Genomic DNA, 14,009 nt, shown 5'->3' on the forward strand with positions numbered 1-14,009 from the left:
AAATGGTATAACCTACCTTCACCCTTCCTTGTTTAAGCCATAAAATTCAAAATATCCACCGAACTGTCTCTATACTCTTGCTGTATGTAAACTGCTTATTTCATGATTTAACTTGGTTAAAGCACTGAACCTCTCCCTGCTACCCATTTTCTTTAATTGCTATTGCCCCGTTTTCTGTGAATATCCACGGCGTTTGGTTGCAGGAATAGTCGTCCCACCTTGAAGCCAGTGTCAGTTGTCGCCCCCACAAGTCCCGCGATTGATATCTGGAAATATCCTCCCCAGAGGTAAAAATAATTTCTGCAAAAGCTAACGTGATGGGTCTGAGAAAGAGCACGTCAAGTGCCTCTGCTTGCCTAGTTCAGCCACAACCACATTTTATATACATTTTTGTTACTCATCTTGTCTGCAGGCATCCCACAACTCACATGCAAAAGCAATTCTTATGCTTGACTGGCGTTACACACCACACGTATATTTTGGTTTTTACAGCACACAAAGCCTCCACTTTTTCTTCATTGGTACAAAGAGGGTTAAAAGGGTACTGCCTTGAAACACTGGACACATTTACTCCTTGTTTATATTTTCTACTTCGTAGTCTTAGCATGTATTGTCTGTAATTGTATTTTAATAGCATGTGTAGATTTGATTTGACAAATATTATTGATTACAACTGGTGATAAGAACATTTGAGATTTAAGTGTCTTGCACCTCCTTCTACGCCTGTCAACACTTTACCGAAATGTTATCTAACAACCCAAGGGAAGTTACGAGTATGAAATGAAAATATTTCCAGAAAAGAATTTATGTTGGTGCAAGGTTCATAGGAGGGTAGAAATGATCATGAAATTATTAAAAGAACTATGCTGTACAGAGTTTATGCATATTGTTGTGGAAAGGTACTTTCTGTTCAAAACTATATAAGTGCATTATCATCTTTAGGAGCAACGTTTAACTGCAAGCTGTAAGCTGCACGGCTGCTTAATATTATCATATATTAATTTGCCTTTATTTATTTAGGTTATATTGCTCAGGGGAAATGTAGTCCAGTGGAAGCGAATTCAGACAATTCAGTGGTTTCTAAATTATATTTATAAATTTTCTCTGCCACTGATTCACTCAATTTTCAGCAACCATGGAAAAAATAATGATAAATCCCTTTCCATGTTTTAGTCACACTTTTATCTTCCGTGAAAATTGGGCGTCTCTAGTTTTAATGGTAAAAATTCTCACGCCAAGAATTAGTCAAGATTATTTTATTCCTTAATGGGGAGCAGTTCACCCAAATTTTAAACGACCTTTGTTGACCATTTGCATGAATATGATTGTCGTCAAAAGCATTTTCATCATCTTAACTCCTTGGAAGTTAGTCCGTATAACACAGAATAAAGGCCACATGAACCTCTACCAAAACGAAGTATATTCCGATATTTTCCTTTGTCCCTTTGTTAATGTATTCATCAGTGCATTTCTGGATTGTTATTGTAGCTACGTAAAATGTCACTTGGGGACAATAAATTTTCCACTGATGAAATCTTCACATGTCAGAAGCTGTTGCTCATAATTTAGACTTTTCATTAGTAAACTGCCGAAGTTCATGAGGCTACTAATACATAGTTTCTGCCACATACAGATGATCACATTCACGGTAACCCAATACATAGCATTGTACTTGAACATATGACATGGTTCAACTTCCAGACGGTTATCAGTTGATTCAACTGGTTTGACAGATAATGACGGATATGGAATAATTGATGATCTGATGTTTTTATGTGCAAGCTAAGCTAACGCCAAGCATACTACACAAACAGCTATATCACTTACAATGTATAAGAATATGTGTAAAGCGAAGCTTTATACAAATACTAAGAAAATGGGACGATTGTAAATCGAAAGCTTGCCCATGTCGTTCTGAATAGCTCGACTCACAAACGACAAACAACAAACAACGCTGAATCTTATGGTGTCAATTGCACTGTATAATTAAGGGGGAAAAAAAGTCTTACAGACGACGTTGGAACAAAGAATTGCAGGTGATTGGAACTCCGACGAATGAACATGTAGATGTCATGGCTTTTGAATAAAGAATAGAATAGTTCGCTTTAAATGTCTCAGATGCGAGTGCACATTAGTAGTCAAGTTTGTTAATATCACAATTTTCTCTAGAAATTGCATGATTTGTAAGCTACGTAGCCTAGCGGTGCATAGGTAGTCAAAATATAGAAAATATGGAACAAAATTTCTATGATTTATCCCGCTACCGGCAACGATTATACACAGGTGATTTCAGGTAAGTGTACATTTAAAACTTCTTCAGCTATTTCTGTCTGTCGCAATGTTAAAAGGAAAAAACCGCATTCCACCTCAACAGTTTCTTTAAAATTTTAAACCTATTCACCATGTTAAAGCTTACTTCTCCCTTTGTTCTGTAAGCATAAGCTTTCTTGGATGTTTTAAGCATAAGTGAATCACTGCTGGCTTTAATCTCCAGTTTAAACTTTCAAGCTCACAAATACTAACGCTTTCCTCAATTTAATTTGTAATATCATTGAGAGAGAGAGAGAGAGAGAGAGAGAGAGAGAGAGAGAGAGAGAGAGAGAGAGAGAGAGAGAGAGAGAGAGAGAGACTTATGTGCATTACTGTATATTTAATTATCAAAATTTTTATTCAGTATTTTATCTTTCCCAGCAAAAATAGCATATATGAGAGAGAGAGAGAGAGAGAGAGAGAGAGAGAGAGAGAGAGAGAGAGAGAGAGAGAGAGAGAATACTTAATTTCATTAAACCAGTTCGCTAAACTAATGTTTATTTGGTGTGAGAATATTTTTGCCATATGTTTTCACATATTTTCAAAATCCACTAAGCTTTAATTCATTCACTTAATTGATTTAATTTTAATAGTTTGCAAGTCTGCTCATTGAATTGAATGTTTTACACAACTTTATAGTCAATTATTATGTAAGAATACGAGAGGAAGTAAATTTTTACAGTCATTGTATAGTTAGGTTATGTTATACAGTACGTACGTATCTCGTTATCTACCCACATTCTATTTAGACATAGCTTTTATAGTTTTCTTCCCAAATTCATGTATGTCGAGTACGCAAATAAGAAAAAAAAGGTCCTGAACTCAGTATTATGATTTACTTTACATATCCTTTTGATCACCATAGTGTTTATTATGTACGTTCCATCTAATTGGTACTGAGTTTTTCCGTAAGTTCGTTCTCTCCCCAACCAAGGGGACCCATCATGACCTTAAAATGACCTTTAACCATTTCCTCAGAGCTGCCCCAACCCGTCCTCAACCTCCTGTTGACACGAAAGCCACCAAGTGCGACCCCAAGGTGTGCAGACTCCCTGATTGCTACTGCGGAGGCAAAGATGTTCCAGGTAAGGAGGCTGGAAGGTGTTTTTTTTGTTTGTTTGTTCTCTTTTCATTTTATTGTCTGAGTCATTTTAGAGTTTTAGTTAAAGTTTGTATAGACCCTAAATTTTCCTCATGTTAATTGAGTATGTTGTTATTATTATTTTTTTGTAATGCTGTTCGGCATTCGGCATAGTGGAGTTTCGTTACGTTGTACTGTTTCGTTCCTGGAAAATTTCAACATCATTTAAGAAATCACTTATAAATTACATACCTTGAAGAGGTACCTTTATAAGTATTCTAGCGTGAATTGTCTTCTGTTCTGGTATCTTTAATAAGTAAATAAATAAAACCTATTTTCTTTATTAATTCAACAAAAAAGTATATGATGCAAATAGAGATCAAATTAATATATTATTTCATATGAATTCATGGCTTTAATATGATAATCATGATGCACTGTGAAAACTTTATTCAGTTTTGATACTGTAGATATAATTTTTTAAGTGTGATAAGGAAAAAGGCCAATAATTAACATGTACAAAAATAAACATGTGTTTACTGTATTTTAAAATAACATTTTGTGTTGTTTCGTTTTTGTGTATACAGTCGTTGTGCATGGCTCTGTGTTTGTTGCGTCATGTCGTTTCGTATTTGTCATAACATTTGTGATACTCTGTGTTTTGCAAGACAGTGATCCTTGGATGACGGCTTTGGTAGCCTCATGCATTTTAGGAACGGTTGTCCTTTGTGTCTCCGTGGTTTTGACAGTTAGAAAAACTGTCTTTAATATGTCCTATCATATTTTCGACTCTGCAATGCCTTTGTAATGTTCAGACCATAAATAAGCAGTCAAAAAGTATACACTTTTTCCTTAATATTTAAACTTGAGGATAAATGCAGTTCATAAATATAATATCCTTTCTCGTGCAAAATGGTACCAACTGTTCTAAAATCATGAGGTTTACTGCCATCATTGAGACAACGGATATACACCTTAGATTACGAAAAATAGAAAGTTAGAATGAGGATGTGTATATTTCGTAGTTTGGTGCGTAACTGCATGAATGTTTTAGTGGTATTTTTTTAAATGAGTGTGCATCTGGTAGAAAAAGTTTTAGAAAGACAGTAAAATAGAATAAAAAGGATCCAGATGATGGCTGGAATTTTAGACAATTTTATGCCAACCACATGAAACTGGAATTTTAAGCAATTACTTGGTAATCTGATATACACTGATGTACTGTTACACGAGTGAAATTAATTGATACGAAATAAATTGTCTCACTTCACATGTGTCAGTGCTTCAGGATCTCATTTTCATACTTCATAGATGGGAATCTTATGTGAACTTTTCAAGTGAAGGACACTTTTTCACCTGAAGTTGTTAATATCTGTGCTACAGTTTGCTGACTCAAAGGAAGTGTGGATGTGCTTTACTACTGCATGACATGACTGTGTCTTTCCAGCCACTAGTATGTGTAACATCAAACATTAGTTATTTTACATAATCTGAAAACAGAACAGTTGTACTGATTAGTAAGATATATAGTTGATACTAATTTCAGTAGCATTGGTTTGATATTTAATAAGGTAGCCCAAGTACTGTATGTATTGTAGAGTTTACTAAGTAGTTTTTGTACATGGGAAACTTGTCGATCTGGATCAGCAGTATAAATCAGTTTAATCTCGTCTTTTATGCAGTGACATTGTTTGGCTGTTTAATTTTAGAGTGCTTTGATCAGGATAGCTATGTATGCCTCTTGATGAAATCACACTAACTACACAAACCTCTTCATGCATTTATGCATGAACACACCTGATTTGTGTAAATGTTATTCAGTCCATAACAAGAATGCTTGTGTTACACACATTGAAACTTTTATTTCTTGAAAAGTAAGACAAATTTAACATCTGGGAAAATGTATTTAACGTAGATATATTCAGAGAACGTACAGAGATGTTATAGCTGCTGATTTTACTGATATATCCAGTATTTTCCCCGAAGCTGATCATTGACATACAACGACCACATAGTGGCATTCTAACCCAAGCACCTCACTCCTAACTATTCAACTACAGGAGGCTATGCACCTGAATCTATACCTCAGTTAGTACTTCTGACCTTTGACGACGCTGTAAATGACCTAAACAAAGGTCTTTATCGTGACCTCTTTGAGGTTGGGCGAAAAAATCCCAATGGCTGTCCGATTGTATCTACTATGTACGTCAGCCACGAGTGGACTGACTACACACAGGTTCAGGATTTGTATGCTGACGGTCATGAGATCGCTTCTCATTCGGTGTCGTAAGTATGGAATGTCATCCATCTACTTGTATCTGACACGACCTTAACGCACCGTGCATGCTGCTTGACCCATGTCCGCATGTTTGTTTAATTCCATCGTTTACTTTTGTACATAGTCTAATAATTATTCGTCTCTCCGTACCGATATCTTTGTCACCCCTGAATTCTGAACTGTTTAAGTTTTCTTTATTTACTCTCTTGGACCCGTTTTCTTCTAGCACGAGTCTGTGTTTTATGGCTTACTATGGCAGTCTTCCCTAATGCTCCCCCTTCATTTTTTCCCCACGTAACTTTCGGTGTTCAGACGGGATCCATCCCCAGGACACTCCCCAGATGGTTCTTCTCACCTTTGATGACTCTGTGAATGATCTCAATAAGGGATTATACACAGATCTCTTCGAAAATGGAAGGAAAAACCCCAACGGATGCCCCATCGTCTCCACTATGTATGTTTCCCACGAATGGACCGATTATTCTCAGGTTCAGAACTTGTATGCTGACGGGCATGAAATGGCTTCTCACAGCATCCAGTAAGTTAAATAGTAAAGCAGAGATAGATGGTCAATAAAACTGGAAATACACCCACGCTTTCTCTCCTGTTCATTCAGTTTAGAATATCCCAGAGTTGTCCCCTTGTCCGAGTTGCATTGGTAAATGAACGAAAAGAGGAGTATGCAGTGTTGTAGGTATTCCATAACACAAAACACAAAGGGAATACATCGCCCAACACACCCACAGAAAACTGGTGCCACAAGTAACGTCGATGACCACAAGAGTTAATTTTTTCCAAACATGGAAATCAGTGGATCATCGTCACTTCATAGCCATTCAGAAACACAGTCACCTTTAACAGTAGCAATAATTCTTTTTAAAGAAGGATGTCAATTATCATTACTTTTCACACGTATGGGGTTTCCATAAAAACTGCACGATTGAATGACCGCCATTTGCAAAGGAATGCAAACTTATAATTTACATTACAATAGTTATAATCAGCATGCTCCATTTCTCTTCATAGAGTTTACCACTGTTTTCCCCTTCCAAATAGAGTTTTCTCCTCCTTTCCCTATATTTATCCTCTTAGTATCTGTGAATCACCCTGAATGTTAAAGGTAACTATATATTTATTTGCTTTATGTATATGCTCTAATAGGAGTAGACAAATTTAGATAATTTTAGTATTTTTCAGGTAATGTTTATGGTTTTCCAAAGAGATAATAATACTCCTGAAGCTTTTATCTTATCAGTATTTCATACTTTAACTTGTGATTAGTTTTTCCACTTGTCTTAATTGCATGTTTTACTCTACGTTTTCATTATTTATTCTGAAAATTGCTTGCTTATATCTCTTGGAAGGATGTGTCTCTGTCGTTCTTTATCGATTCAGTTACTACCATTAATATTTCACTACTATTATTTTCAGTTTCCATAGCATTATGAATTTTCCGTCTTTTAGATAATTGCGTGATGTACTTTAGGCTAGTTCCAATACTATTGTGGTTACAAAGGGTTCTTCATTTCAAAGGTGCGTTTGCTTTCACTGCACATTTTCTTTTATATTTGATGCTAGTTTTTTAATGTCTTCTATTAATCGCTATTTTTGAACATTTTGCATCACAAACTACAGAATTTAATTAATTAGTGTAAAACAGCAGTTTACTGGAAGTCCTGTTTCTATGAACCTGTGCAATATAAGTAAAATTTTTGATCCGCGATAATTATGTTTTAGTTTCAACAACCATTTAATGTTTGAGCAAGTTTGTTTCCTGTATTAGTACCAGTATTAGATTTATTAACAGTTGCTTATTTTTGCAAAACAAATCGTTAAATTATGACTCTGGAACAGATATTTATTATGGTTCATGGTCCCCCCAACCCCCTTTTTTTCTCCTCAAACTGCTTGACATTCATTTTAACCCAACTTTTCGCCCAACCAACAGGCACAGTTTTGGAGAGCAATTCTCCATCAAGAAATGGGCGAAAGAGATTGCTGGACAAAGAGAAATCCTCGCTGCTTATGGTGGTGTAAAGATGGAAGATGTCCGAGGAATGAGAGCTCCCTTCCTTGCTGTAAGCTTTTTAAGTGTCGTTGTTGTCCTCCTCCTCCTCCTCCTGTTCTTTGTCATTTGCATTCTCAGATCCTATATTGTATGTATTGTACGATTTACTCCCCACACACATATATACAGTATATGTGTTTGTGTGTTTATATATATTTATTTATTGAGAGGAAATGAGTTATCAACACACACACACACATATACATATATATATATATATATATATATATATATATATATATATATATATATATATATATATATATATATATATATATGTATACCACATAGGAAAATGAAAGATTCTTTGGTTAGAATATGCCCAACAGTTTCGTCCTCCAAAGGACCTCTTCTTGGAGCGTTACTTAAGGAAAGAAAAAAGTTTACAATGTATGTAGCCAAGAAAGGCCTCAAATCTTAAACATATGAAATACCGTTGCCACAAACTAGCAGTTTGAACTAAAAACACACAACAGTAAAACAATATCCAATAAAATAAGAATAGTTGCTGAACAAATGAAAATTACCAAAATATCAAATGAGGTAATATGTCCATTTGAAACGGCATAACATTAAGTACATATTAACAAACGTATATTATATGATAGTTAAAGGATAACATTATCCAGTTTGTACTGACATGCAAAATTAAGGGATCTAATTTATATAAACCAGACGATAAATTAAATATTTTTCCTTTGCTATGAACAAAGCAAGCTGTCTCTATCAAATTTCTTTTAACAAAACCCGTGCTCTTAAATAAAATCTTTGACCCGAGACAGTCAGCTGGTAAAGTACACTTACTAGTATGAACACATAGAGCATTACTTGTATTATTGAACAGATAGTACAAGTAATGATTTATGTGTTCACACTAGTAAGTGTACTTTACCAGCATCTTTCATTGTATGTGGAATACATCTGAGTAACACATCTTCTTGTCTAAGAAGATTACCTATATTTTATATATAATATATATATATATATATATATATATATATATATATATATATATATATATATATATATATATTATATATATATATGTATATATATTATATTATATATATATATATATATATATAATATATATATATATATATATATATATATATATATATATATATATATATACATTTATTTATTTATTTATTGAGAGAACATACGTTATCAACATGCACAGTCATTTTTAATGTAAAATATATTCCTGCATTTTTTCCCATATTCACTTTAGGTTGGTGGAAACAAAATGTTCAAAATGTTGTACGACCAGAACTTCACCTACGACTCGTCCATGCCCGTGTACGAGAACAAGCCACCTAGCTGGCCCTATACCCTAGATTATAAGATCTTCCACGATTGTATGATCCCACCTTGCCCCACGAACTCTTACCCTGGTAGGTTATAGGCTTTCATAATAAATTTGCATTGCATGGTTTTTTAACTGTTTGTTTGATTGTCATTGTAATTTGTAATTTTTTTAATAGTATATTATTATTACTATTATTATTATTATTATTATTATTATTATTATTTGTCCAGGCGTCTGGGAAGTTCCTATGGTGATGTGGCAGGATCTCAACGGAGGCAGATGTTCGATGGGTGATGCTTGTACCACCCCTCCTGATGCTGAAGGTGTTTACAAAATGCTGATTAAGAACTTTGAGAGACATTATACCAGCAACAGGTAAGTTAGTTTGACGACTTTAAAATTTCGGAAACTTTGGTCAACCTTCCAGAATGATTTTACCCAAAATTTTCTAATTTGTCACTAATTTGCTATCTTCACTAAAGAATTTATTTAAGATTTTTTTTTTGTTTCTAAAATGGGCATTCCTTGAAACTTTTCCAGGGCACCATTCGGCCTGTTCTACCACGCTGCTTGGTTCACCACACCTCACCACAAGGAAGGTTTCATCGCCTTCTTGGACACCATTTCAGCCATGGATGATGTCTGGCTCATCACCAACCATCAGCTCCTCCAGTGGATGAGGGATCCTCAACCTCTGTCGACCGTAAAGAACTTCGCACCTTTTGGATGTAACTTCCCAGTAAGTATCTTATTTGCCTCTAGCTCCACATTATTTTACCTACTTCTTTCTTGCACCTCTTCCCAATAGGTGACTACCATTTACTGTACCTTCCCTTTGGTCTCGTCCCCCTTAGTTGTCCAACTTCTTTAACTTAACTTGCTCCAAATTTGACCTGTGATTTAAGGAATCCTTCGGGCAGGCCGGAGAGTCTGGAAACAGGAGTCAGTGGTCTCGTTGAAGTACTTTATAAGTAACTCCTTATTTTTTAGTTTACTTTAGTACAGGCTACAACACAAAGAAGGTGATCATTTGATACTCTCTATTCTTATGGCCTTTTGAATTAGGCTTCACCTGTATCAGCCCTCTGATGGTCAATCTTTTTTGCAGGACCGCAAGAAATGTGCCAGCACGAAAGTCTGCAACGTATGGCATAAGGGAGGTGTCAGGTATATGCGCACATGCCAACAGTGCCCAGAAAAATACCCATGGACTGGGAACACTGGAGTGAGGAGTCCTCTCAATGACGTTTGAATGCCATAAACCTAGTAATTTTTATTTTATTTTTTTATTTTTTATTTTTTTGAATCCTCATCCTCGACTGTGATTTTTATTTGGACATATCTGACCTCCCGTTACTTCAAGGCCAGGAGCACACACCCTTACTAATTCTTATGCACAGTAGGTGCAAAAGTCTGTGCTGGTCTGTGCCATGACATCTCAAGTCTGTGATGATGACAGAATTCCTTTTAACTCCTGGCCTTAGAAGGAACGCTATCTTTTAACACTGGATGGCTGTAGAAGCCATCTTATTATGCCTTATGTTATTATTTCTTCAGCTTAGGAGATGGAGCGAATGAAGCTTTTTTTTCTCTTCTACTTAGGCATCATAGTTTGGCCTCTTCAGCAGTTTCCAATTAATTGCAAAGTCAAAATTTAAGTCAGTTTCGCGATTTTCCCGCAGGCAAAGTCATTCACCACCGTTTTATTGTTGCTTGTTTTTCCCATTTTACTCATTTTGACGAATTACAATTGACTGGCCCATAGCGATGAGCGTCTAAACAAAGTAATTTTTAACCACTAGAGAAAAAGTTTCGATCGTTGAAATCTTATTAAGTTGGGAAAGTGTAAATTTTAGGAAGAATTTCATGCGCTACGGAATATACTTGTGACTAAATTGGACTTACCAGAGATGAAATTAAAGATAATCCGAAGAATAATTTAGGTACAATATCTTGCAAGCATAAGGAATGGCTGTCTGTTTCTCTTTAAGTGAGGTCAGCTGTGTTAGTTGGAACTGAAAATTACTATCTGAAAAAGGAGGCTCTTGAAGAGCTTTCCCCTTCTGCCTTTTGAAGATATTATCCGGCATAATGGCCAACCGAATATCGTACCTGTTGCCATAATTACAAAGGTTCATATTCGCTTTTCATGTTTTATAGAAAATGAACCTCTGTGATTGCGTGAACTTCTTTCGGGTGTCCGTTCTGCTCTTACACTGAATAGATTAAGGACGTGATACGTAATGTAGATATGTAAATAGATGAATTTTCTTTTACATGTTAAACCCAATTCTTTCTTAATTCAAAAAAGAATAAAAACGGTTTAAAAGTAAAGTGATCCTTGCCTATATACCCGTGCAATACAAACACATTTCAACCTCGACAATGTGGTTTTATTCGCTCTGTCATAGATTTCATTTCAAGACTTCTACTAACCTATGGGCGCGTTCCATTTGGGGGCAAACGCTACGAAAAATTCTGAATTTTGACAACTTATCCCGAGGGAAGCAGGATTTTACTAAAGTTAAGTCAGCTCACTGTAGCGAATCGTTAAATTCTGTTGGAGGACATCAGACAAATCTGTAAAGATGGAATATTTTCTCAGATCCATTAAAACAACACCTTATAAAAACAATACAGCATCTTCATCTACCAAGAACGTCTTAGCAGCCCGTAACCTAATGAACAGGCCCCATACCGCTTTGTTATTGGAACTGTAGATAAAAAGAGCAATGCTAATAAACTGGCATTCTGTACTGATGTTTAATGAGTATTTCTGTTTTATACAAGATTATTTTTTATTATTTTGTTTATATTGCTATCAGAAAGAAGTTGAAACCTATATTTTCTTAGGACTTGTGTCAACTGCGGACTGGAGAGAGATATGAATTGTTATTTCTTTGAATTCAAAGTACTCTATTGAACGTGTCTTCTCCCTGAATGTCTAGAAGATGGTGTCACTGAATGACTAAAATCGGTGTCATCCAAAGTGTCCAGATTAGTGCACTGATTCACCTTTCATTGTGTCCATCTGTATAATTGATTAATTTGTATGCATGTAATCATCATAATTAATATTAATATTATTCTCATTGTTATTGGATTCTCATGTACAAATTTCATATCACGTGGCTAATTGGTCATTGAAGATGATTGGTTTTCTGATGATTATCTTTATAAATTATTTAGACATTTTTTAAACTTTTGCAGGAAATATCGATATTTTAAAAGTGCCAGTATCAAATGATAGTTAGTGATTTTTGTTTTTGGGAACGATTACTGATTATTAATTTCAGAATTAATGGCTATTGCTTAAATTGCTTGATAGTCACTAAATTTGCCTGTTTCTATCATAGTTTTCCCCTTAATGTTTTGCATTGATGGTAGTTTTGAATTGAACTTAATTTTTCAAGTAAAAATAGATGGATCTATTTATGGAGGTGCAAGATAAAATGTATAAAAAAACACATATAACTGATTGCAATAAAAATAAACATAGTTTCTCAGTGCTGTATCATTTCTTTTCCTTGTCATTCTTTCTAAGTGCAAACTTTAACTTGAGTAAATGATGTTGATATACTCCACTGTATTGCTACTACTGCTACTGTAATAAGCAGCAGTAATCATAATAGCATGAAGATATGATTATTTTCTACTACTCCTGCTGCGATAATAAACAGCACCGTTTCAAGACCTAAGAAAAAATCCAATCATAGAAAGGTCCTCAAATGACGAAAGCTTAATAATGCTACTTGGGTTTTCTAACGGTTGGACAGGAGAACAGTTCCAAACGAATGAGTCGACATCACGGGAAACAGTTTTGCTACGTTCTGAACCGTGCAAATTGTAGCTCATTTTCAAGAAAACTGGAGTCGGTTAGTGAAACTTGAAGTCATCAGAGGTCTGTATAACTAAGTGAATAGCAAGAGGAACGTACTCTGATTACTCCTTGAGGTGCATTTGTTCGAGTGTGCATGTATGAAATTCAGTCCCTTTAGGATACTGGGGGAAGTAATTCTCACATAGTCTTCAGATCTACTGAAACCCTTTCCTCGGGGAAAGTTACATTAATCTTTGATCTTCAGCTTGCAACGGAAGTGCAGCGTACGGAGGGTATTATTATCCATGCTATATCATTCTAACGCTGGTCTTAAACTTACAGTTGTTACATTGCTGAAGTATGCGTAAAGTAATGCTTATCGACTATGCTGGAATGACACAAAACATCCACTTTGCCTTGTGATGATGCCTACAGTATGAGGATAAGTGTACTGTAACAGCTGAGTTTTGAAATTTGCTCAGCTATCGCTGTAATGAACATGTACTTCATTAGCAAGAGTCGCTTTTAAACTGCCAGCCACGTAAGGATTAACGAACGTCTACTGCAGTCATGTTTATGGTTCCACCACATCATCTGTACAGTGACGAAGACTTAAAGGAATTTTAGCAATAGTGGAGACAGCAGTGTTCAACTTTTGTTTCTACTTTTACTATTATGCAAGCCTGTACTCATAACTGAATTAATTAGAAAGGTCCGGCGAAATGGAAGCGGTGGAATATGAAAAAGTCTAATTAAACTCTGTAAAAGAGTATGCCCTTTCAAATGGCTGCGTGGCCTCATTTAGATTTCGAAAACTGTTAGAAGTGCTGCAGTGTTCTCTAGTAACAATATAGTGGGGAAAAAGACTTGAGATCACTCAGGATTTGCTAGTTAGACAGCGTTTGGGTACCGAAGAATCATTACGTTTGCTACAGCGACCAAAAGACGTAAATTGATCTCAAGTTCCAAAGAATCTGTCGTTACTCAAAACCTTAAGGGCATCAAAGAACGGTTGTTGTCATTAAGGAGGCTGTACCCGCGTTTTACGGAGCAGTGACTGCGTTGACTAACAACGGTTCAGATCCAATTATACAAACGAATAACAAGTGCGCCAGTTTAAGCTGATGCATTTGAAGCTAA

The 14,009-nt window shown here is 35.5% G+C and overlaps 1 protein-coding gene across 15 annotated transcripts in view; it reads left to right on the top strand.

Annotated features, from left to right (window-relative positions):
* The window catches only part of Cda5 (Chitin deacetylase-like 5), a 402,422-nt gene extending 389,867 nt beyond the window's left edge, over positions 1-12,555 (top strand). For 9 of the 15 annotated variants that reach the window (XM_067086775.1, XM_067086773.1, XM_067086781.1 and 6 more), the window contains 8 exons: positions 204-287; positions 3,289-3,395; positions 5,982-6,207; positions 7,618-7,747; positions 8,972-9,134; positions 9,280-9,424; positions 9,590-9,788; positions 10,158-12,555. In XM_067086775.1, the coding sequence (XP_066942876.1) occupies positions 204-287; positions 3,289-3,395; positions 5,982-6,207; positions 7,618-7,747; positions 8,972-9,134; positions 9,280-9,424; positions 9,590-9,788; positions 10,158-10,301 (1,198 nt within the window). In that variant the 3' untranslated portion in view covers positions 10,302-12,555. Of the gene's footprint in view, positions 1-203; positions 288-3,288; positions 3,396-5,451; positions 5,678-5,981; positions 6,208-7,617; positions 7,748-8,971; positions 9,135-9,279; positions 9,425-9,589; positions 9,789-10,157 lie in introns of all 15 variants that reach the window. The other 6 variants (XM_067086778.1, XM_067086784.1, XM_067086787.1 and 3 more) reach the window with 3 other exon arrangements.
* Positions 12,556-14,009: the final 1,454 nt, after the last annotated feature.

This window comes from Macrobrachium rosenbergii, chromosome 43 (genome assembly GCF_040412425.1).
Source record: "Macrobrachium rosenbergii isolate ZJJX-2024 chromosome 43, ASM4041242v1, whole genome shotgun sequence".
Taxonomy (NCBI): domain Eukaryota; kingdom Metazoa; phylum Arthropoda; class Malacostraca; order Decapoda; family Palaemonidae; genus Macrobrachium; species Macrobrachium rosenbergii.